Source organism: Panulirus ornatus, chromosome 30, assembly GCF_036320965.1.
Source record: "Panulirus ornatus isolate Po-2019 chromosome 30, ASM3632096v1, whole genome shotgun sequence".
Taxonomy (NCBI): domain Eukaryota; kingdom Metazoa; phylum Arthropoda; class Malacostraca; order Decapoda; family Palinuridae; genus Panulirus; species Panulirus ornatus.
The window spans coordinates 11,887,501-11,913,169 of record NC_092253.1 but is presented as its reverse complement, the minus strand read 5'-3'; the positions used below and the strand labels follow the sequence as shown (position 1 = coordinate 11,913,169).

General features: G+C 39.9%; 2 protein-coding genes across 2 annotated transcripts in view; both read right to left on the bottom strand.

Annotated features, from left to right (window-relative positions):
* The window catches only part of LOC139758274 (probable glutamate receptor), a 355,157-nt gene that overhangs the window by 315,123 nt on the left and 14,365 nt on the right, over positions 1–25,669 (bottom strand). The window lies entirely within an intron of this gene.
* The window catches only part of LOC139758544 (ionotropic receptor 21a-like), a 24,553-nt gene continuing 1,683 nt past the window's right edge, over positions 2,800–25,669 (bottom strand). Inside the window, exons 3-8 of the mRNA XM_071680067.1 lie at positions 19,326–19,347; positions 18,861–19,097; positions 14,513–14,829; positions 14,273–14,410; positions 10,802–10,988; positions 2,800–3,603 (exon numbers count right to left, since the gene is read on the bottom strand). Of these exons, the coding sequence (XP_071536168.1) occupies positions 3,343–3,603; positions 10,802–10,988; positions 14,273–14,410; positions 14,513–14,829; positions 18,861–19,097; positions 19,326–19,347 (1,162 nt within the window). The 3' untranslated portion in view covers positions 2,800–3,342. The remainder of the gene's footprint in view (positions 3,604–10,801; positions 10,989–14,272; positions 14,411–14,512; positions 14,830–18,860; positions 19,098–19,325; positions 19,348–25,669) is intronic.

The window sequence follows — 25,669 nt, the reverse complement described above, 5'->3', positions numbered from 1 at the left end:
CAACCATACAACATTGTTGGAACAACTATTCTTTCAAACATACCCATTTTTGCTTTCCGAGATAATGTTCTCGATTTTCAAACATTCTTCAAGGCTCCCAGGATTTTCGCCCCCTACCCCACTCTATGATTCACTTCCGCTTCCATGGTTCCATCCGCTGCCAGATCCACTCCCAGATATCTAAAACACTTTACTTCCTCCAGTTTTTCTCCATTCAAACTTACCTCCCAATTGACTTGACCCTCAACCCTACTGTACCTAATAACCTTGCTCTTATTCACATTTACTCTTAACTCTCTTCTTTCACACAACCTTCCCATCTCAGTCACCAGCTTCTGCAGTTTCTCACATGAATCAGCCTCCAGCGCTGTATCATCAGCGAACAACAGCTGACTCACTTCCCAAGCTCCCTCATCCCCAACAGACTGCATACTTGCCCCTCTTTCCAAAACTCTTGCATTCACCTCCCTAACAACCCCTTCCATAAACAAATCAAACAACCATGGAGACATCACACACCCCTGCCGCAAACCTATATTCACTGAGAACCAATCACTTTCCTCTCTTCCTACACGTACATATGCCTTACATCATCGATAAAAACCTTTCACTGCTTCTAACAACTTGCCTCCCACACCATATATTCTTAGTACCTTCCACAGAGCATCTCTATCAACTATATTATATGCCTTTTCTAGATCCACAAATGCTACACACAAATCCATTTGCTTTTCTAAGTATTTCTCACATACATTCTTCAAAGCAAACACCTGATCCACACATCCTCTACCACTTCTGAAACCACACTGCTCTTCCCCAATCTGATGCTCTGTACATGCCTTCACCCTCTCAATCAATACCCTCCCATATAAGTTACCAGGAATACTCAACAAACTTATACCTCTGTAATTTGAGCACTCACTCTTATCCCCTTTGCCTTTGTACAACGGCACTATGCAAGCATTCCGCTAATCCTCAGGCACCTCACCATGAATCATACATGCATTAAATAACCTTACCAACCAATCAACAATACAGTCACTCCTTTTTTAATAAATTCCACTGCAATACCATCCAAACCTGCTGCCTTGCCGGCTTTCATCTTCCGCAAAGCTTTCACTACCTCTTCTCTATTTACCAAATCATTTTCCCTAACCCTCTCACTATGCACACCACCTCGACCAAAACACCCTATATCTGCCACTCTATCATCAAACACATTCAACAAACCTTCAAAATACTCACTCCTTCTCCTTCTCACATCACCACTACTTGTTATCACCTCCCCATTAGCCCCCTTCACTGAAGTTCTCATTTGCTCCCTTGTCTTACGCACTTTATTTACCTCCTTCAAGAACATCTTTTTATTCTCCCTAACTCTCACCCCAACTCTCATTTGCCCTCTTTTTCACCTCTTGCATCTTTCTCTTAACCTCCTGCCTATTTCTTTTATACATCTCCCACTCATTTACATTTTTTCCCTGCAAAAATCGTCCAAATGCCTCTCTCTTCTCTTTCACTAATAATCTTACTTCTTCATCCCACCGCTCACTACCCTTTCTAATCAATATATTTATATATATATATATATATATATATATATATATATATATATATATATATATATATATATATATATATATATATATATATATATATATATATATATATGTATATATATATATCATAGACCCCGTTGCTCACCAATGTGAGACGAAGGGTATTCGAGTACTTAATATTTGAATAGTTATTTCCTATTAGCCAGGCCCATAGCCTAACGGTTAGCATTCCCGCCTCTTGCACAGGGGTCCCGTGTTCGATCCCAGCTGTTGGAGGTTTGTATATTCTATGAATATGCCCGTTCTTATGCACTTTATTCGTATATATATATATATATGTATTTATATATATATATGTATATAGATATCCTCTTTTTTAGATTTTCTTCCTTCGTTCTTTCTATAAGTCCAAACCATTCGTAAGAAGAACGGTGAAACAAGGAGATGATTGTCTAAATCTCAATTGTTCCTTAAGAGTTGATTGGCATTGGAAAGGAGAGTTATCCCATTGTTAATCACTAAGATAAACAAATTAATTACTGCACCTTACCCGTTCCATTTGATGTTTACAGACGGTCACCGGATTTTTCTTTGTCAAGATCATATGTCGGACAGTCTTGTATAATCCTCTCTCTATATCCCTCTCATAGGCTGGGCTATACGACATGTGGACAGAGGAAACGTTAGAGCAAGCGCGAATTTCCAGTCTAGCGAAGCAGCGAGAACGTCAGAAGGTTGATGCAGAGCGGGCCAGGAAGGGAGCACAGACGAGCCACCGTATAGCCACCAGGAGTAGCAACAATGCGCTCACCATAATACATATGCAAGGACCGCTCATAATCCTCTTCTTGGGCCTAGTGGTCAGTGCCCTCATATTCATAACAGAGATTCTTGCACGGCAATGGTACTAGCGAGAAGGGACATGGGATATTCTGCGGATGAATCGGACGTTCATCCCAGTGCTTACAGGACAAATACATACATAAAGACACACACACACACATACACACACACACACACACACACACACACACACACACACACACACACACACACATAAAAACTCACACAATTCGAATAGTCATTTCCCTATTAGGAGCAATCATAGCCGAGCGGTTAGCTTTCCCGACTATCAAGCAATAGAACCCGGGTTCGAATCGTTGCTGTTGCAGGGCATTACGTAATAGAGAGAGAGAGAGAGAGAGAGAGAGAGAGAGAGAGAGAGAGAGAGAGAGAATCCACCTCATCAGGTGCCGGTATATCATAAAGTTATTTAAATCCCAACATCCCACTTGATTCCCGCCGTCCTACTCCAATCTTTCAACACCAAGCACTGTCTGTTTTGTCTGGCCGTAACCGATGTAAGGCACAGTGAATAAGAGGGGTCACGTGGCGGGGGATGATCAGAAAAAGAATCAAAACCACAGCTCCCTTTCCACATACACATCCCACAACCTTTCCATGGTTTACCCTAAACATTTCATATGCCCTGGTTCAATCCATTGACAGGACGTCGACCCCGGTATGCCACATCATTCCAATTCCATATTTCAGCGCAAAAATTCAAGTGTTAAGACAGTCACACAGCAACCATAATGAGAGATATATTCTGTAAAATCGTATATGCCGATATTTCCCTAACTATATTCATCTGGGAAACTCTAAACATAAAGAATGTTAACCTTACGAGTAGTTTTATTGTATAGCCGACTTAATAAAGACAACACATTCTATTCTGAGTTCTTCATATCCACTGTATATTGAAACGGGTTTCTAGCAGTTCTCATCGACAACGACATCGTTCTGATAGTATCTCTGTGGTGAAGGTGAGGCCAGCGAAGACGAGTCCCAGGAGGAGGAGTATGAGTGGCCCCTGCATGTGGACGATGGTGAGGGCCTTGATGCTGCTGGTGCTGGTGCCCGGCTGCGTCCCCTCACTGGCCTGCTCTGACTCCTCCTGCCACCGTCTTTCTCGCTGCTTCCTCCGACCATCTCGTTTGGCCTCTTCCACAGTATCATGGGTCCATTTGTTGTATAACCCAGCCTATGGTGAATAGAAATTTACAGTAGATTATATTCATTTGTCTGTGTTACTTGATTAATTTCATAAGAAATAAAAGAGAAAGGGACATCTTATGTTCGCTTGTAAGTTAACCCATAACATGCTCATATGACTTGTGAATTTTCTGGTACATACATAAAGTTTTTGCACACACACACACACACACACACACACACACACACACACACACACACACACACACACACACATAAAACACGCCCACTAAAGAAGCGGAAATCAACCCACACATAATCCAAGCTGTTCATCCTCCCCTCGGGACTGGTGGTCGATATATGGTTACCTGGTGTTCGTGTGTGTGTGTGTGTGTGTGTGTGTGTGTGTGTGTGTGTGTGTGTGTGTATGTGTTATTACCTACTTGTACTGAACGGGAAGAGAGATATACACTCGTTGTGCAACAACTCTTGAAAATTCTCTGCTATCACACTTAAGAATATGTATACTGTCTTCAGTCACGCTGTTCCCTTCACCCACCTCTTATACAACAAAAATATTTCTTTACATCTATTTCACCAAGTTTCTTCCTTGATTTGATGTTTTATCCTCTGGCTGCTCTATCGCTACACATCTCGAAGAACTTTCACTGTCCTCGTCATTGACCTATCTTTTAGAAGTTAAAAGTGATTGTCAAGTTTTCCCTCACTCTCCTCTCTTCCAAGGTAAGCAGGCTTAAAGCCTCTTAGCCTTCCTCAAAGCTCGTCTTTGTTAATCCTGGTGATATCCTTGCTACCCTCCCCTGGATCTCCTCTGTTAGCTCTTTGCACTTCTTCATGTGCGGTGACCAGGCTTGGGAAACATAGTCAGGTTTTGACCTTATGTAGCATATCAAGAACATGTTAAAAAATTTATAATCTTTACACGTTAGGGCTGTTCTACTAATATTTGCCAAAAGACAGATTCCATCCTCAACTATTCTTCAAAAGTGAGACCTTGGAAACAGGTTGGGGAAGATGTTAAATCCCAAGGCCATGTAACAATCATCATATTGAGGCCTTCTTTCACTTTCTTTCTGCGTATGAATCGTGTGTGTGTGTGTGTGTGTGTGTGTGTGTGTGTGTGTGTGTGTTTAAATATATAGGAGTAAGACATAGTAAATATTTACAAGTTTAGGAGACGGGGCAACACAAGTATAGAATTCACTTCTAATCTAACACAAAAAAAATAACTACAAACACACACACACACACACACACACACACACACACACACACACACACACACACACACACACACTATATATATATATATATATATATATATATATATATATTTTTTTTTTTTTTTTATACTTTGTCGCTGTCTCCCGCGTTTGCGAGGTAGCGCAAGGAAACAGACGAAAGAAATGGCCCAACCCCCCCCCCATACACATGTACATACACACGTCCACACACGCAAATATACATACCTACACAGCTTTCCATGGTTTACCCCAGACGCTTCACATGCCTTGCTTCAATCCACTGACAGCACGTCAACCCCTGTATACCACATGACTCCAATTCACTCTATTTCTTGCCCTCCTTTCACCCTCCTGCATGTTCAGGCCCCGATCACACAAAATCTTTTTCACTCCATCTTTCCACCTCCAATTTGGTCTCCCTCTTCTCCTCGTTCCCTCCACCTCCGACACATATATCCTCTTGGTCAATCTCTCCTCACTCATTCTCTCCATGTGCCCAAACCATTTCAAAACACCCTCTTCTGCTCTCTCGACCACGCTCTTTTTATTTCCACACATCTCTCTTACCCTTACGTTACTTACTCGATCAAACCACCTCACACCACACATTGTCCTCAAACATCTCATTTCCAGCACATCCATCCTCCTGCGCACATCTCTATCCATAGCCCACGCCTCGCAACCATACAGCATTGTTGGAACCACTATTCCCTCAAACATACCCATTTTTGCTTTCCGAGATAATGTTCTCGACTTCCACACATTTTTCAAGGCTCCCAAAATTTTCGCCCCCTCCCCCACCCTATGATCCACTTCCGCTTCCATATATATATATATATATATATGCAAGAGGCAAAAAAGAGGGCAAATGAGAGTTGGGGTGACAGAGTATCATTAAATTTTAGGGAGAGCAAAAAATGTTTTGGAAAGATGTAAATAAAGTGTGTAAGACAAGGGAACAAATGGTAACATCAGTGAAGGGGGCTAATGGGGAGATGATAACAAGTAGCAGTGATGTGAGAAGGAGGTGGAGTGAGTATTTTGAAGGCTTGTTGAATGTGTTTGATGATAGAGTGGTAGATATAGGGTGTCTTGGTAGAGGTTGTGTGCAAAGTGAGAGGGTTAGGGAGAATGATTTGGTAAACAGAGGAGAGGTAGAAAAAGCTTTGCGGAAGATGAAAGCCGGCAAGGCAGCAGGTTTGAATGGTATTGCAGTGGATGTGGTTTGCGGCAGGGGTGGGTGATGTTTCCATGGTTGTTTCATTTGTTTATGGATGGGGTTGTTAGAGAGGTGAATGCAAGACTTTTGGAAAGAGGGGCAAGTATGCAGTCTATTGTGGATGAGAGAGCTTGGGAAGTGTGTCGGTTGTTGTTCGCTGATGATACAGCGCTGGTGGCTGATTAGGTGTGAGAAACTGCAGAAGCTGGTGACTGAGTTTGGTAAAGTGTGTGAAAGAAGAAAGCTGAGAGTAAATGTGAATAAGAGGAAGGGGGAGGGGGCGAAAGTTCTGGGAGCGTTGAAGAATGTGTGTAAGTCGAGAACGTTATCTTTGGAAGGCAAAAATGGGTATGTTTGAAGGAATACTGTTTCCAACAATGTTGTATGGTTGCGAGGCGTGGGCTATGGATAGATTCGTGCGCAGGAGGGTGGATGTGCTGGATATGAGATGTTTGAGGACAATATGTGGTGTGAGGTGGTTTGATCGAGTAAGTGATAACAGTGTAAGAGAGATGTGTGGTAATAAGGAGTGTGATTGAGAGAGCAGAAGAGGGTGTTTTGAAATGGTTTGGTCACATGGTGAGGGGAATGAGGAAAGATTGACCAAGAGGATATATGAGTCAGAGGTGGAAGGAACGAGGAGAACTGGGAGACCAAATTGGAGGTCGAAAGATGAAGTGAAAAAGATATTGAATGATCGGGGCCTGAATATGCAGGAGGGTGAAAGGCGTGCAAGGAATAGGGTGAATTGGAACAATGTGGTATACCAGGGGACGATCTGGGGTAAACCATGGAAAGTTCTGTGGGGCCTGGATGTGGAAAGGGAGCTGTGGTTTCGGTACATTATTACATGACAGCTAGAGACAGTGTGAGCGAATGTGGCGTTTGTTGTCTTTTCCTAGCGCTATCTCGCACACATGAGGGGGGGGGGGTTGTTGTTTTATGTGTGGCGAGGTGTCGATAGGAAAGAATAAAGGCAGACAGTATGAATTACGTACATGTGTATATATGTATATGTCTGTGTGTGTATATATATATGTATACGTTGAGATGTATAGGTATGTATATTTCCGTGTGTGGACGTGTATGTATATACATGTGTATTTGGTTGGGTTGGGCCATTCTTTCGTCTGTTTCCTTGCGCTGCCTCGCTAACGCGGGAGACAGGGACAAGGCAAAATAAATAAAATAAGTATATATATATATATATATATATATATATATATATATATATATATATATATATATATATATATATATATATATATATATATATATATATATATATATATATATTTTTTTTTTTTTTTTTTATACTTTGTCGCTGTCTCCCGCGTTTGCGAGGTAGCGCAAGGAAACAGACGAAAGAAATGGCCCAACCCACCCCCATACACATGTATATACATACGTCCACACACGCAAATATACACACCTACACAGCTTTCCATGGTTTACCCCAGACGCTTCACATGCCTTGATTCAATCCACTGACAGCACGTCAACCCCGGTATACCACATCGCTCCAATTCACTCTATTCCTTGCCCTCCTTTCACCCTCCTGCATGTTCAGGCCCCGATCATATAAAATCTTTTTCACTCCATCTTTCCACCTCCAATTTGGTCTCCCTCTTCTCCTTGCTCCCTCCACCTCCGACACATATATCCTCTTGGTCAGTCTTTCCTCACTCATCCTCTCCATGTGCCCAAACCACTTCAAAACACCCTCTTCTGCTCTCTCAACCACGCTCTTTTTATTTCCACACATCTCTCTTACCCTTACGTTACTCACTCGATCAAACCACCTCACACCACACATTGTCCTCAAACATCTCATTTCCAGCACATCCATCCTCCTGCGCACAACTCTATCCATAGCCCACGCCTCGCAACCATACAACATTGTTGGAACCACTATTCCTTCAAACATAAATGTGAATAAGAGCAAGGTTATTAGGTACAGTAGGGTTGAGAGTCAAGTCAATTGGGAGGTAAGTTTGAATGGAGAAAAACTGGAGGAAGTAAAGTGTTTTAGATATCTGGGAGTGGATCTGGCAGCGGATGGAACCATGGAAGCGGAAGTAGATTATAGGGTGGGGAAGGGGGCGAAAATCCTGGGAGCCTTGAAGAATGTGTGGAAGTCGAGAACATTATCTCGGAAAGCAAAAATGGGTATGTTTGAAGGAATAGTGGTTCCAACAATGTTGTATGGTTGCGAGGCGTGGGCTATGGATAGAGTTGTGCGCAGGAGGATGGATGTGCTGGAAATGAGATGTTTGAGGACAATTTGTGGTGAGAGGTGGTTTGATCGAGTAAGTAACGTAAGGGTAAGAGAGATGTGTGGAAATAAAAAGAGCGTGGTTGAGAGAGCAGAAGAGGGTGTTTTGAAATGGTTCGGGCACATGGAGAGAATGAGTGAGGAAAGATTGACCAAGAGGATATATGTGTCGGAGGTGGAGGGAACGAGGAAGAGGGAGACCAAATTGGAGGTGGAAAGATGGAGTGAAAAAGATTTTGTGTGATCGGGGCCTGAACATGCAGGAGGGTGAAAGGAGGGCAAGGAATAGAGTGAATTGGAGCGATGTGGTATACCGGGGTTGACGTGCTGTCAGTGGATTGAATCAAGGCATGTGAAGCGTCTGGGGTAGAACCATGGAAAGCTGTGTAGGTATGTATATTTTGCGTGTGTGGACGTATGTATATACATGTGTATGGGGGTGGGTTGGGCCATTTCTTTCGTCTGTTTCCTTGCGCTACCTCGCAAACGCGGGAGACAGCGACAAAGCAAAAAAGAAAAATATATATATATATATATATATATATATATATATATATATATATATATATATATATATATATATATATATATATATATATATATGTATATATATATATATATATATATATATATATATATATATATATATATATATATATATATATATATATATATATATATATATATTAATATTACTTATCATTTTGGTTTGGGGGAAAGTTGTTAGAAGCAGTGAAAAGTTTTTGTCGATGATGTAAGGCATGTTTACGTGCAGAAAGAGAGAAAAGTGTTTGGTTCTCATTGATTGTTGGTTTGCGGCAGGGGTGTGTGATGTCTCCATGGTTGTTTGATTTATTTATGGATAGGGTTGTTAGGGAGTTGAATGCAAGAGTTTTGGAAAGTGGGGCAAATTTGCAGTCTGATGTGGATTAGAGAGCTTGGGAAGTGGGTCAGTTGTTGTTCGTTGATGATACAGCGCTGATGGCTGATTCGGGTGAGAAACTGCAGAAGTTTGTGACTGAGTTTGGTAAAGTGTATGAAAGACTAAGGTTGAGAGTGAATGTGAATAAAGCAAGGTTATTAGGTACAGTCGGGTTGAGGGACAAGTCAATTGGGAGGTAAGTTTGAATGGAGAAAAACTGGAGGAAGTGAAGTGTTTTAGATATCTTGGAGTGGATTTGGCAGCGGATGGAACCAGGGAAGTGGAAGTGACTCATAGGGTTGGGGAGGGTGCGAAATATCTGGGAGCGTTGAAGAATGTGTGGAAGTCGAGAACATTATGTTGGAAAGTAAAAGTGGGTATGTTGATTGAATAGTGGTTCCAACAATGTTATATGGTTGCGAGGCGAGGGCTTTAGATAGAGTTGTGCAGAGGAGGGTGGATGTGCTGGAAATGAGATGTTTGAGGACAATATGTGGTGGGAGGTGGTTTGATCGAGTAAGTAATGAATGGGTTAAAGAGATGTGTGCTAATAAAGAGAGTGTAGTTGAGAGAGCAGAAGAGGGTGTTTTGAAATGTTTTTTTTCACACGGAGAGAAAAAGTGAGGAAAGATTGACCAAGAGGATATATGCGTCAGAGGTGGAGGGAGCGAGGAGAAGTGGGACACCAAACTCGAGGTGGAAAGATGGTGTGAAAAAGATTTTGAGTGATAGGAGCCTGAACATGCAGGAGGGTTAAAGTCGTGCAAGGGATGGACTGAATTGGAACGAGATGGTATACCGGGGTCGACGTGCTGTCAGCGGATTGGTCCAGGGCATGTGAAGCGTCTAGGGTAAACCATGGAAAATTTTGTGGGGCCTACATGTGGAAAGGGAGCTGTGGTTTCGGTGCATTATTTATGACAGCGAGAGACTTAGTGTGAACGAATTATAGCCTTTGTTGTCTTTTCCTAGCGTACCTCGCGCACTTGCGGCGGTGGGGGGGGGGGGGGGGGGGGGTCATTTTATGTGTTGCGGGGTGGCGACGGGAATTAATTAGCGCAGACAGTATGAATTATATACATGGGTTTATGTATATATATGTCGGTATGTGTATATATGTATACGTTGAGATGTATAGGTATGTATATGTACGTATGTGGACGTGTATGTATATATATGTGTATGTGGGCGGGTTGGGCCAATTTTTTCGCATATTTCGTTACGCTACCCAGCTATCGCGGGAGACAGCGACAAAATATAATGAATAAATAAATTTATATATATATATATATATATATATATATATATATATATATATATATATATATATATATATATATATATATATAAATATATATATGCGCGCTGTGGTGGTGAAAGAGGTAAATGTGAGGGTCATTGAGAGAGGGGTGCGTCCGCAGCCAGCTGTGGTTGTGGAGCCTAAGAGGTTAGTCAGTTGCTGCTTTCTGATGACAAGACCTTGATGTAGGACTTGTGCCACCTCGGTTGAGAGGGCAAAAAATATATAGCTAAAGTGAGAATTACTTTGTGTCTATTGGAACTAACCTCGTTCACGGTCATCATAACTGCATCAAGCTGACGTTTGTATGGAGCGTCATGAGGTAGTGGCCAGGCAGATGCACCGGGATCGATACTTTCCCGTCCAAAATACATGAGGCTGTTGCCATCTGCTCCTGTGAAGTGTTCAGCGATCCAGTGGTTGATTGCATTACGGGCAGCCAAGTGTGCCTGTCTGATAAGAACATGTTAAGGAGATGATATCCTGGGGGTGTTATGATGATTCTATTGCATGGGTGCATACATGTGACTTGTAGAAAGTGATAAAGAGGGACAAATTTGAAGGGAAATTACATTTGTTTATGATTATCAGAGAGGTAGTCCTAGGAACAAGCGATGAAGCGCCTCAGTTGATCAAATTCATTTTCTTGCTATCGTGGATAATGAATGGAAACAAGAGCGACCCCCATCTATAACTAAGCCACACGGACTGTTCCTTGGTTTCGCCTGACTCTGGTTCATCCCATTGACAGCGCGTTGTATCCTCTGCATATCAAATCGTTCGAATTCCCTTCATCCTATGCATGCCTTACACGCTCTTGCATATTTAGGCATCTTTCTTCCCTTTCCTTACAAATCGTGTTAGATCTCTTCCTTGTCAATGTTCCCTCAAATAGTACATGGTAAGACTGAGATAAGACAATTTCTTCTTTGTATATGTGATGGTTTCATTAATGGTGCCTTTGGTGGAAAGGCAATTTCCACCAATGGTACTAAGGTTATGATCACGCAGATTAATGTTCTAACTTTCTTTACAAAATCGGTGCTGTTAATAACATGCGATGAAGATATTTTTCCTTGAACATTGTTCAGTTGTTTTGCCAAACATTTAGATAATTCATAACTAGCTATTTATAGATGAGATAATAGGTCTGAGGAGGCATCCATCTTTGTGAGTTCGGGGGGAGACCATATCTATGAGGAAGAGAGGGAGTAACCATCCATACTGACTTCCGAATATCTTGCTGCTTATTTAACAATTGGCTGAGTCTACAGTTGAAGGTCTTTACTTTATCATTAAGGGGATTGCATGTTAGTCTTTCATATGTTTCCGTATAATTAAACGATCCTGAAGTTTACATGAATATGTTTTTAAGAGCATTAGGGATGTGTGATCGCATAGACCTGGTAGACGAATGTAGTCGCATAAAACGTATCTTTAGACAGTTATATTATCCCAAGTGGTTTGAGAACTGAGCTCACTGGAAAGCTAGGGAGACATTCTATGCATCTAATAAGAAAAATGTAACAAATGGGTATACGTCTCATTGCTTAGTGTTTCCCAAGTCTTCTAACCTGGCTAATCCATGTTTTAAAACAAAATGATTCCAATATTGATTTTTAGTTTAATAACACTATTATTAAGACCTTAATATGTAGTAGGCCAAATTATGCAACAATTGGAAGTGTCTGAGCCGTCAAGTATAAGGCATGTAAAGATATATATATATATATATATATATATATATATATATATATATACGAATAAAGTGTATATGAACGCGCACCTTCATAGAACATACAAAGCTCCAACAGCCAGGATCGAACCTGGGACCCCTTGTGCAAGAGGCAGGCGTGCTGACCGCTAGGCTAAGGGACTGTATAATAGGAAACAACTATTCGATATACTAAGTACTCGAATACCCTTCGTCTCACAATGGTGAGCAACGGGGTCTATCGGTTGTTTCCGAACAGAACACATAGCCAGCTGATAGCGTTTTACCGAACCTGACTGTACAACGCGGAGTTATATGAATACGAATAAAGTGTATATGAACGCGCACCTTCATAGAACATACAAAGCTCCAACAGCCAGGATCGAACCTGGAACCCCTTGTGCAAGAGGCAGGCATGCTAACCGCTAGGCTAAGGGACTGTATAATAGGAAACAACTATTCGAAATACTAAGTACTCGAATACCCTTCGTCTCACAATGGTGAGCAACGGGGTCTATCGGTTGTTTCCGCTATCAGCTGGCTATGTGTTCTGAACTGGAATTTTTGTTAAAAAGTGAGGAAACATCAAAGCTAACAAGTTTGAAATCAAAATTAACATTGATGATTTTAAGCTTGTTAACTAAATCTACATTGTTCATGGTATTAGAATTTGATATCTTACTCAGTAAATGGCTTAAGAAAGAAACTAACCATTTTGACAATTTATGTGTGATGGAGCCTACTGAAACCACTAAAGGTCTTACTGGAAAGTTTTGTTTTTGTGTTTTGATAAGTCCATGCATATATGGCAATGAAGGGGACAAAGATGACAAACTTTTGAATTGAGAACCATTACCTTTCAACAAGAACTTCATTTCCTTATTGAAATGGGAATTAACTGCTTCTAAAGGACTCTTACTGAGTTTAGAATATGTTGCGTCATCATTTAAAAGATCATTTATTCTAGATAGATAAATATTTTTTCCATAATCACAGCAGTGTTAGCCTTATTTGTTTTAGTAATATGTATATCATTGTCCTTTTTTAAGGTGTTAATAGCTCTTATAAATCTTATAGGGCAATTAGGTTCCATCGGTTTTGAAAAACTGGCTAACACTAAACAATTACAGATATTGGTATCATCATTAGTTTAATTACCGTATTTCTCTGAATTGCAAAAGGACTTTGTGACATCAAAACAGCTGGCATCCCTGTTAGAGCACACAACACTTAATCCATAGCCTAAGGCACACAAGGAATCCTTATCTAGTTATATATTGGACAGGTTTATCACAAAAGAAAGGTTTGTATTCTTAGTCCAGTCGCTGTTTTTAATAAGATGGTCCAACTTACAATTTAGTTTCATTTGTAGCCTATTGCGTTCATTCCTTAATCTGTTATAGCAATAGAACCGGATGTTGGACTATTGCTATAATAGATTAAGGAATGAACGGAATAGGCTACAAATGAAACTAAATTGTAGATTATATGCGTCTCCTTAATGAAACATAGTATCTGGGAGAGACAAATGGTTTGATGAAATGTGGTTTACATTTTATCAAAATCATCTGCATTACATTAAATTTTCTTTAAGACATAAGTAAGTTCGATTTCCAGAATAAACTTTCTTATAAGAGGTCTACCTTAGAGAGATGTAAATTAGAGTTACGAGGGGTAAGTCTGAGTCGTTTTTTTTTCGACGTTGGAAGACAATTCTGAAAACTTTCATGCTTATGTGACCTAGACATATCAAGTTATACGGAAATTACGTGTGCAGGTTAAAGTGTGCCTTCCAACGATGGACAAAGCAATCTTTAAGTGTTTGCCATGCACACCAGGTTATAATATGCAACTATGTCTGAAAAGTGGAAAGATTACCATGCTGCTGCTGTATTATCCACCCTCACTACATTTCTGTATATACACACTATAGTATCTTTTTAATCTCACCCTGTTTACTCTACGTACCTAGTCATAACAAATGTATTTCCAGGATATATGACCAGCTGTCTTCATAACTCACTTTTTTTCATTAGCCTGCTTCAGTCCTTCTAAGATTGAGGGACCAGTATACATAAGATCCGCCAACTTCTCCAACGTAACTGAGCCAGACTCTCTGAACTGCTTTTGCCAATCTTTCCCAAAAGGTGGCATCGTGACCCTGTGAGAGGAAAGTTTGATAATCACAGCCTATGTTGAGGGCACAAGGTTTTTCTCATATTTTGACAAAGCGAGGACCTGGGGAGATCTGTATCATCCTCACCTGTCCACATAATTTACTAGTTCCTCGACAGTCTCAGGTCGTGGTGGGTACTTGGGCAGTGTGAGGGCGGCGGTGAGGTTGCCACGGTAGACCGTCCCCAATATGAAGGAAAATATCAGCCAGGCTGCCACCAGCGCGTGATTCGAGCTACCGCTACGCATCGAGTTCGAGAGATTCTGACCCACAAGTGTCCCAAAGATCTCTTGCATCATGGCACCGATGTCTCTACTTTTTCGAATGGATCCCGAGAGATCTACCTCTAGGGCGTCCGTTCTAAGCACAGTGCAAAGAAGCATTGACTTGCCGATCATGCTTACCTATGAAATAGAAAGACGTATGGATTCTACTTACTTTCAGGGAAACATTGGTGCATTTTCTGGCAAAGCAAAATACGTATTCATACATCATTTATAAGATCTAATAATTCCTTTGATATCTGACATGCAATAAGCAAAAAGATAAGTAACTGTATATATACAAGATCACCTATAGCAAGTGTTATCATTGTTTGTACCTTCTTGGCAAAGAACCTATCTCTTCAATGAAGTCTCCATTTCCCTGCTACTTCACAAAACGCAGCTTTTGGCTGCAGGAGCCTTTAGAAAGAGCTTCGTGGTAATATCAAGACTTTTATCGAAATTGGTTTTGGGGTAACTAAGAATAGGCACAAGTTGATAGATTAATAGATATACTTGCTACTTGGTCATGCCCTAGGAGTCCCTTGTATCCTTATGAGGTTCCTCCAGCATTCTGGAAGCTACCCATGTTCACTTTGGGACCAAAGGTCATAAAGTGTTGTGTTGTTGAGTGTCTGTTTATGTGGAGAGTATGCAGGGCAACTGAGTAGTAAGTGCTCATGGTCTTATCTATTTCAGTTGCTTCGAGGGCATGAAGCGTATTGGGACATGATGAAATCGTGTTTGCAGCGTTGTAGTGATAGATGAAGTCTGAAGCGTAAGCGATAATATGACTCGTGTTTCTCTGGCAAGTGTAGTTTCTGACGGACGTATTTTTGATAAGTTGGAGTTTAAGACTTAGTTGGAAATATGGATGTTTAGTGCTTGTCGGGCATTCAATGAGTATGTATTTTTTCAGATCTGTATTTCTTGCGGGTAGGGACAATTGAGTAGAGGTTATTGAAATGTGAAGCAGGAATAATAGTTCTGTTTCTGCTTGGGGATTGGTGGTTCGTTATAGTATGGTTTGCATGGAAGGGGTCGAGTGCTGTTACAAATGACTGACTGCCAGGTACACTAAAGTGTGACTCTACTGAGAGGACATCTATTTCATTGTGAAGGTGCAGAGTGTTTGTCCATCATTGGCAGACACAAATTGTTCTCAGTGTAATATTTTCTATGGCTTGGAGATATATATATATATATATATATATATATATATATATATATATATATATATATATATATATATATATATATATATATATATATATATATATATATATATATATATATATATATATATATATACATATATATATATATATATATATATATATATATATATATATGTATTTTTTAATTTTCCAAAAGAAAGAACAGAGAAGGGGGCCAGGTGAGGATATTACCTCAAAGGCCCAGTCCTCTGTTCTTAACACTACCTCGCTATCGCGGGAAATGGCGAATAGTATGAAAAAAAAAAAAAAAAAATTTTTCATACTATTCGCCATTTCCCGCGTTTGCGAGGTAGCGTTTAGAACAGAGGACTGGGCCTTAGAGGGAAAATCCTCACCTGGCCCCCTTCTCTGTTCCTTCTTTAAAAAAAAAAAAAGAGAGGGGAGGATTTCCAGCCACCCGCTCCCTCCCCTTTTAGTCGCCATCTACGACACGCAGGGAATACGTGGGAAGTCTTCTTTCTCCCCTATCCCCAGGGATATATATATATATATATATATATATATATATATATATATATATATATATATATATATATATATATATATATATATATATATATATATATATATATATATATATATATATATATATATATATATATATATATATATATATATATATATATGTGCTGGAAATGAGATGTTTGAGGACAATGTGTGGTGTGAGGTGGTTTGATCGAGTGAGTAACGTAAGGGTAAGAGAGATGTGTGGAAATAAAAAGAGCGTGGTTGAGAGAGCAGAAGAGGGTGTTTTGAAGTGGTTTGGGCACATGGAGAGGATGAGTGAGGAAAGATTGACCAAGAGGATATATGTGTCGGAGGTGGAGGGAACAAGGAGAAGAGGGAGACCAAATTGGAGGTGGAAAGATGGAGTGAAAAAGATTTTGTGTGATCGGGGCCTGAACATGCAGGAGGGTGAAAGGATGGCAAGGAATAGAGTGAATTGGAGCGATGTGGTATACCGGGGTTGACGTGCTGTCAGTGGATTGAATCAAGGCATGTGAAGCGTCTGGGGTAAACCATGGAAAGCTGTGTAGGTATGTATATTTGCGTGTGTGGACGTATGTATATACATGTGTATGGGGGGGGGGGTTGGGCCATTTCTTTCGTCTCTTTCCTTGCGCTACCTCGCAAACGCGGGAGACAGCGACAAAGTATAATAAACAAAAAAAATAATATATATATATATATATATATATATATATATATATATATATATATATATACATATATATATATATATATATATATATATATATATATATATATATATATATATATATATATATATATATATATATATATACATATATATATATATATATATATATATATATATATATATATATATATATATATATATATATATATATATATATATATATATATATATATTGAAAAGGATAACAATTTTGCGCGTGATCAAGATATTCCTATGAGTCCACGGGGAAAATGAAACACGAAAAGTTCCCAAGTGCACTTTCGTGTAATAATCACATCATCAGGGGAGACACAAGAGAGAAATATAACAGTCAGTAGATATACATCGAAGAGACGAAGCTAGGACGCCATTTGGTAAACATATATATATATATATATATATATATATATATATATATATATATATATATATATATATATATATATATATATATATATATATATATATATGCATATATATATATATATATATATATATATATATATATATATATATATATATATATATATATATATATATATATATATATTATTTTTTTTCTTATTATACTTTGTCGCTGTCTCCCGCGTTTGCGAGGTAGCGCAAGGAAACAGACGAAAGAAATGGCCCAACACCCCCCATACACATGTATATACATACGTCCACACACGCAAATATACATACCTACACAGCTTTCCATGGTTTACCCCAGACGCTTCACATGCCTTGATTCAATCCACTGACAGCACGTCAACCCCGGTATACCACATCGATCCAATTCACTCTATTCCTTGCCCTCCTTTCACCCTCCTGCATGTTCAGGCCCCGATCACACAAAATCTTTTTCACTCCATCTTTCCACCTCCAATTTGGTCTCCCTCTTCTCCTCGTTCCCTCCACCTCCAACACATATATCCTCTTGGTCAATCTTTCCTCACTCATTCTCTCCATGTGCCCAAACCACTTCAAAACACCCTCTTCTGCTCTCTCAACCACGCTCTTTTTATTTCCACACATCTCTCTTACCCTTACGTTACTCACTCGATCAAACCACCTCACACCACACATTGTCCTGAAACATCTCATTTCCAGCACATCCATCCTCCTGCGCACAACTCTATCCATAGCCCACGCCTCGCAACCATACAACATTGTTGGAACCACTATTCCTTCAAACATACCCATTTTTGCTTTCCGAGATAATGTTCTCGACTTCCACACATTCTTCAAGGCCCCCAGAATTTTCGCCCCCTCCCCCACCCTATGATCTACTTCCGCTTCCATGGTTCCATCCGCTGCCAGATCCACTCCCAGATATCTAAAACACTTCACTTCCTCCATATATATATATATATATATATATATATATATATATATATATATATATATATATATATATATATATATATATATATATATATATATATATATATATATATATATATATATATATTTATATATATTTGAAAATGTATTTTATTTCGTGAATGTGTGTATGTTCCAGTCTTCCTTTTAGAATAGCTCACTTCTCATCAAGCGGGGGTCGTAAAACATATTGGTATCTGAAATACAGGGTCTCATTTTCGAGAAAATGAAGCCCTTGATTTTCAGAATAAAAGGAGACCTTTTAGCCTTGAGACATTTTTTTTTCTTTTAAGGTTATAGCAAGTGATAGCAGACTGTACTTGAGACCATAAATAAAGAAATTTAGCAATGGCACTCATAACCATTACCATGTAGATGAGGGCAGACATCAGCAGTAGCGCCGCCAGAGTGGAGGCCCACACCTCGTCAGCCAGAGGGTAGTACAGGCTCTGCCACTGAGGCTTGAGCACAGGCTTAGCCAACCCGAAGCCGAAGGATACGAAAGTGTATGGGTAAGAATAATCGTATCGCTCCAGGCGAGTGTGTAACACTACGTGAAAGACAACCAGCATGAAGGACTTTCTCTCCACCACTCGATCCGCTGCCTGTAAAGATATAATAGATTGCGCATACGAGTAGAGAATTTTGGACAATATTTCTATGCTGAAATTCATTGAACCTATAGTTGGGAGAGAATAACTGAAAGGGTATAAATGTTGAGAGTACAGGGAAGGAGGAAAGAGTGGAAACCAGTGACGAAATAGAAGGAAAAATATTCTGATTACCATAGATAATGAGAAGCTGTTTTTAAAAAGGGTATGCATCTTTCTCACGTCATTCACACCTGTAACGGAACTGTAGATAATGGGAAATGTATGAATAGTTACTCAGTAATGTTCACATTACACAGATCTCCAATCATAATTCTACTGTTATTAGATAGAATGTAAGAGGAAAAGTTATTCATTGTAGAAAAAATAAAATATGTGCATCAAATCATGGCAAGTGATTTTTACCATTCTAATCAAATTTGTATTATAAAATGGCGGCGCTGTCTTCGTTCTGGTAAGTAGATACGGGGGAGGAAGTTACCAGATGCACGATGACTAGCCCCATACCTTGTTGCCACTAATTCATCTGTTTTATTGACAAAACAGAAATTACTAGATGCTTGGGAGAAATATCTTTTGGAAAGTACTTCATTGTTAGAGTGAAATCTATGTCCACAATACGAAAAATATGAAGAAGGAGAGTGGCAGTGATAAGAAGTTATACCACTGGGTAATGCCAGTCCACTGTTCAGGGTGTGGTGGCCAGGGAGGGAGAGAGTGGTGTTGGTAACGGAGGGTGTAATGGCCAGTGACGGAAAGATTTGTTGTAGTAAGAGTGTGCAGTGGCTAAGGAGGGAGGGAGTGGTGACTGTGAGGGAGGGCGTGGTAGCTAGGGAGAGAGGAGGGGAATGAGTGGTGGTGATTAAGGAGAGTATGATTAGCAGGGTGGGAGGTCATAGTCGTGGTAATGGAAGCTGTGTTAGCCCTCTGTTTGAGCGAACAGACGAGGGTCTGAAGGGCCCAGATCTCCTAGTAAAACACGAAAATCAACTGTTTTTAAGAACCAAACATATGAAAATATCCATATGAATATTTGGAAGCTGTTTACGTGATTGTAATAATACAGCAAAAATAACCGCTTCCAGAACCCGTTCAGCAGTTTATTCAGGAGTCACTGTATCTTTCAAAGTGAAAAAAAGATAATCTGACGATGACAGACGCTATTACGATGACAATTCTACGGAAAATAATTTATGCGACGCCCAGAATGCACAAATGCGACAAATATACACGCCCATATAGACTCACATAAAAACACGCACTTACACACATACCTGACTAAATACAAACACTCGCTAGATTGTTCAATGTCTCCTATCAAAGCTCATTCATCTTCTTTCGTAGTAAACTAATTCTATTTCTATGTTTTTAAGAGCCCTATGGATATGTGATCTCATAGGCAGATATATCATCCCAATTGGTTTGTGAATAAAGCTTACTAGAAAGCTAGGAAGACATTTTATGCTTCTCGTAACAAAGATGTGACAAATGAGGGTAAGTCTAAAAGTGTAGTGTTGCCCTATTCTCCCAACTTAGCTAACTTAAGACATGTTCTAAAAAACAGTTCGTGTAATGTTACTTTCCAGTACAATAACACCATCAGCAAGACCTTGGGAAATAATAGGTCAAATCATGCAACAATTGGAAGTGTTTACCCCGTTAAATGTAAGGCACGTAAATATAATTATGTAGGCCAGACCGGTTAGACTATAACGAAGAGTTATCATTGGCAACAACAGTCAGTACAGATGGATGACCACAAAAATGCGATACCTAAACATTGTCATGAAAATGATCGCTCCATAGATCTTGAAAATCTCACTGTTTTATACCCTCTGCTGATTATGCCACACGCAACGTCATGAAATCTGTTTTAATTACTATTATACACCTTTGACTTCTCCCCAGCCATTTTTAGCCCATCCTGGTATGAAACAACTCATTATGAGAGAATCGACAAAACAAGAAAATATAAAAAAAAAAAAAAATCATGACATACACAGCTACCCAGGTAAACCCCCGCCACTTGAGGCTCCTTAACCACTCTCCATTATAAGGAATATGATGAGGCAGAGCAGACACTGCTGGGCCTAAATCGATTGGTGTTGTACGGCAGGAACCAACTGTGATGAGATTCACATAACTCTATTAAGTACTGGCACCTAATGAGGTGGATTCCTCTCCACGAAAAATGTTGTGCGATATATATAGAAATATAAAGTAAGATGAAAATGTATGAACTCCTACTGAAGTGCGATTTCACCTTCATACTATCATCACGGACATTCCTCACGTGTCGTACAGGGCGACTAAAGGGGCCGGGAGTGACGGGCTACAAACCCTCCCCTCCTTGTGTTTTAACTTTCTAAAATGGAAAACAGAAGGAGTCATGCGGGGAGTGCTCATCCTCTTCGAAGGCTCAGACTAGGGTGTCTAAATGTGTTTAGATGTAACCAAGATGAAAAGAAAGGAGAGATAGGTAGTATGTTTGAGGAAAAGAACCTGGATGCTTTGGCTCTGAGTCGAACGAAGCTCAAGAGTAAAGGGGAAGATGTTTTAAGAGTAAAGTCAGGGGTTGGTGAGAGGACAAGAGCAAGGGAAGGAGTAGCACTACTCCTGGAACAAGAGTGGTTGGAGTATGTGATAGAGTGTAAGAAAGTAAATTCTAGATCGATATGGGTAAAACTGAAAGTGGATGGAGAAAGATGGGTGATTATTGGTGAATATGCACCTGGGCATGAGCAGAAAAGTCATAAAAGGCAGATGTTTTGGGAGCAGCTGAGTGAGTGTGTTAGCAGTTTTGCTGCACGAGACCGGGTTATAGTGATGGGTGATTTGAATGAAAAGGTGAGTAATGTGGCAGTTGAGGGAATAATCAGTGTACATAGGGTGTCAAGTGTTGTAAATGGAAATGGTCCAGAGCCTGTAGATTTGTGTGCTAAAAAAAGACTGGTGATTGGGAATACTTGGTTCAAAAAGAGAAATATACATAAGTATACGTATGTAGGTATAAGAGACGGCCAGAGAGAGTTATTGCAAGAGGTGTTAATTGATAGGCGCGTGAAAGAGAGACTTTTGGATGTTGCTGTGCTGACAGGTGACACTGAAGGGATGTCTGATCATTATCTTATGGAGGCGAAGGTAAAGATTTATAGAGGTTTTCAGAAAAGAAGAGAGAATGTTGGGGTGAAGAGAGTGATGAGAGTAGGTGAGGAAGTACCAGGAGAGACTAAGTGCAAAATGGAAAAATGTAAAAGCAAAGGACGTAAGGGGAGTGGGGATGATAGGATTGTATTTAGTGAAGCAATGATGGCTTGCACAAAAGATGCTTGTGGCATGAGAAGCGTAGGAGGTGGGCAAATTAGAAAGTGTAGTGAGTGATGGGATAAAGAAGTAAGATTATCAGTAAAAGAGAAGAGAGAGGCATTTGGACGATTTTTACTGGGAAATAGTGCAAATGACTGGGAGATGTATAAAAAAAAAAAAAGAGGAGGAGGTTAAGAGGTGAAAAAGAGGGCAAATGAGAGTTAGGGTGAGAGAGTAACATTAAATTTTAGGAAGGATAAAAATATGTTTTGATAAGAGGTAAATAAAGTGCGTAAGACATGAGAACAAATAGTAACAGCGGTGAAGGGGGCTAATGGAGAGGTAATAACAAGTAGCGGTGATTTGAGAAAGTGATAGAGTGAGTATTTTTGAGGTCTGTTGAATGTCTTAGATGATGGATTGTCAGATATAGGGTTTCTTGGTCGAGGTGGTGTGCTAAGTGAGAGGGTTACGGAGTATGATTTGGTAAAAATAAAAGAGGTATTAAAAGCTTTGCTGAAGATGAATGCCGAGAAGGCACCGGGTTTGGATGGTATTGAAGTGGATTTTATCAAAAGAAGGGGTGACTGTATTGTTGACTGGTTGGTAAGGATATTTAAATGTATTTATGGCTCATGGTGAAATGCCTGAGGAATGGCGGAAAACATGTGTAGTGCCATTGTACAAAGGAAAAGGGGATACAGGTGATTCTTCAAATTTTCAGAGGTATAAGTTTGTTGAGTATTCCTGGGAAATTATATGGGAAGGTATGGATTGAGAGGGTGAAGGCATGTAAAGAGCATCAGATTGGGGAAGAGCAGTGTGGTTTCAGAAGTGGTAGAGGATGTGTGGATCAGGTCTTTGCTTTGAAGAATGTGTGTGAGAAATACTTAGAAAACAAATGGATTTGTAAGTAGCATTTATGGGTCTCGAGAAGGCATACGATAGAGTTGATAGAGATGCTCTGTGGAAGGTAGTATGAATATATGGTATGGAAAGTGAGTTGCCTGAAGCAGTGAAAACTTTTTATCGAGGATGTAAGGCATGTGTACGAGGAGGAAGAGTGAAAGGGATTGGTTCTCAGTGAACGTCAGTTTGCGGCAGTGATGAGTGATGTTTCCATGGTTATTTGATTTATTTATATATGGGGTTGTTAAGGAGGTGAATGCAAGAGTTTTGGAAAGACTGGCAAGTATCTATTCCGTTGTGGATGAGAGGATTTGAAAAGTGAGTCAGCTGTTGTTCGCTAATGATACAGCGCTGATGGCTGGTTTAGGTGAGAAACTGCAGAAGCTGGTGACTGAGTTAGGTAAATTGGTTGAAAGAATAAAACTGAGAGTAAATGTGAATAAGAGCAAGGTTATTAGGTACAGTAGGGTTGAGGGTCAAGTCAATTGGAGGTAAATTTGAATGGAGAAAAACTAAGGAAGTGAAGTGTTTCAGATATCTGGGAATAGATTTGGCAGCGGATGGAACCATGTAAGCGGAAATGAGTCACAGGGTGGGGGAGATGGCGAAAAGTCTGGGAGCGTTATAAAATGTGTGGAAATCGAGAACGTTATCCCGGAAAGCAAAAAGGGGTATGTTTGAAGGAACAGTGGTTAAAACAATATTATATGGTTGCGAGGCGTGGGCTATATATAGAGTTGTGTGGAGGAGGGTGTATGTGCTGGAAATGAAATGTTTGAGGACAATATGTGGTGTGAGGTGGTTTGATCGAGTAAGTAATGAAATGGTAAGAGAGATGTGTATAAATAAAAAGAATGTTGTTGAGAGAGCAGAAGAGGGTGTTCTCAAATGGTTTGGTCTCATGGAGAGAATGAGTGAGGAAAGATTGACCAAGAGGATATATGTGTCAGAGATGGAGGAAACGAGGAGAAGTGGGAGACCAAATTGGAGGTGGAAGGATGGAGTGAAACTGATTTTGAGTGATCGGGGCCTGAACACGCTGGAGGGTGAAAGGCATGCAATGAATAGAGTGAATTGGAACGATGTGGTATACCGGGGTCAAAGTGCTGTCAATGGATTGAACTAGGGATTATGAAGCGTCTGGGGTAAACCCTGGATATTTTTGTGTTGCCTGGATGTGGAAAGGGAGCTGTGGTTTCGGTGCATTATACATGACAGCTAGGGACTGTTTGTCAACAAATGTTGCCTTTATTGTCTTTTCGTAGCGATACCTCGCGCACATGCGGGGGAGGGGCTGTCATTTCATGTGTGGCGGAGTGGCGACGGAAATGAATAAGGGGAGACAGTATGGATCATGTATATGTGTACATTTCTGTATGCCTCTGTATATATATATATATATATATATATATATATATATATATATATATATATATATATATATATATATATATATATATATATATATATATATATCTGAAGAAAGCATGTGATAGAGTTGATAGAGATGATCTGTGGAAGGTATTAAGAATATATGGTGTGGGAGGTAAGTTGTTAGAAGCAGTGAAAAGTTTTTTTTTTTATCGAGGATGTAACGCATGTGTACTTGTAGGAAGAGAGGAAAGTGATTGGTTCTCAGTGAATGTTGGTTTGCGGCAGGGGTGCGTGATGTCTCCATGGTTGTTTAATTTGTTTATGGATGGGAATGTTAGGGAGATGAATGCAAGAGTTTTGGAAAGAGGGGCAAGTATGCAGTCTGGTGGCTGATTCATGTGAGAAACTGCAGAAGCTGGTGACTGAGTTTGTTAAAGTGTGTGAAAGAAGAAAGATAAGAGTAAATGTGAATAAGAGCAAGGTTATTAGGTACAGTGGGGTTGAGGGTCAAGTCAATTGGAAGGTAAGTTTGAATGGAGAAAAACTGGAGGAAGTAAAGTGTTTTAGATATCTGGGAGTGGATCTGGCAGCGGATGGAACCATGGAAGCGGAAGTGAATCATAGGGTGGGGGGAGGGGGCGAAAATCCTTGGAGCCTTGAAGAATGTTTGGAAGTCGAGAACATTATATCGGAAAGCAAAAATGGCTATGTTTGAAGGAATAGTGGTTCCAACAATGTTGTATGGTTGCGAGGCGTGGGCTATGGGTAGAGTTGTACGCAGGAGGGTGGATGTGCTGGAAATGAGATGTTTGAGGACAATATGTGATGTGAGGTGGTTTGACCGAGTAAGTAATGTAAGGGTAAGAGAGATATGTAGAAATAAAAAGGCGTGGTTGAGAGAGCAGAAGAGGGTGTTTTGAAATGGTTTGGTCACATGGAGAGAATGAGTGAGGAAAGAATGACCAAGAGGATATATG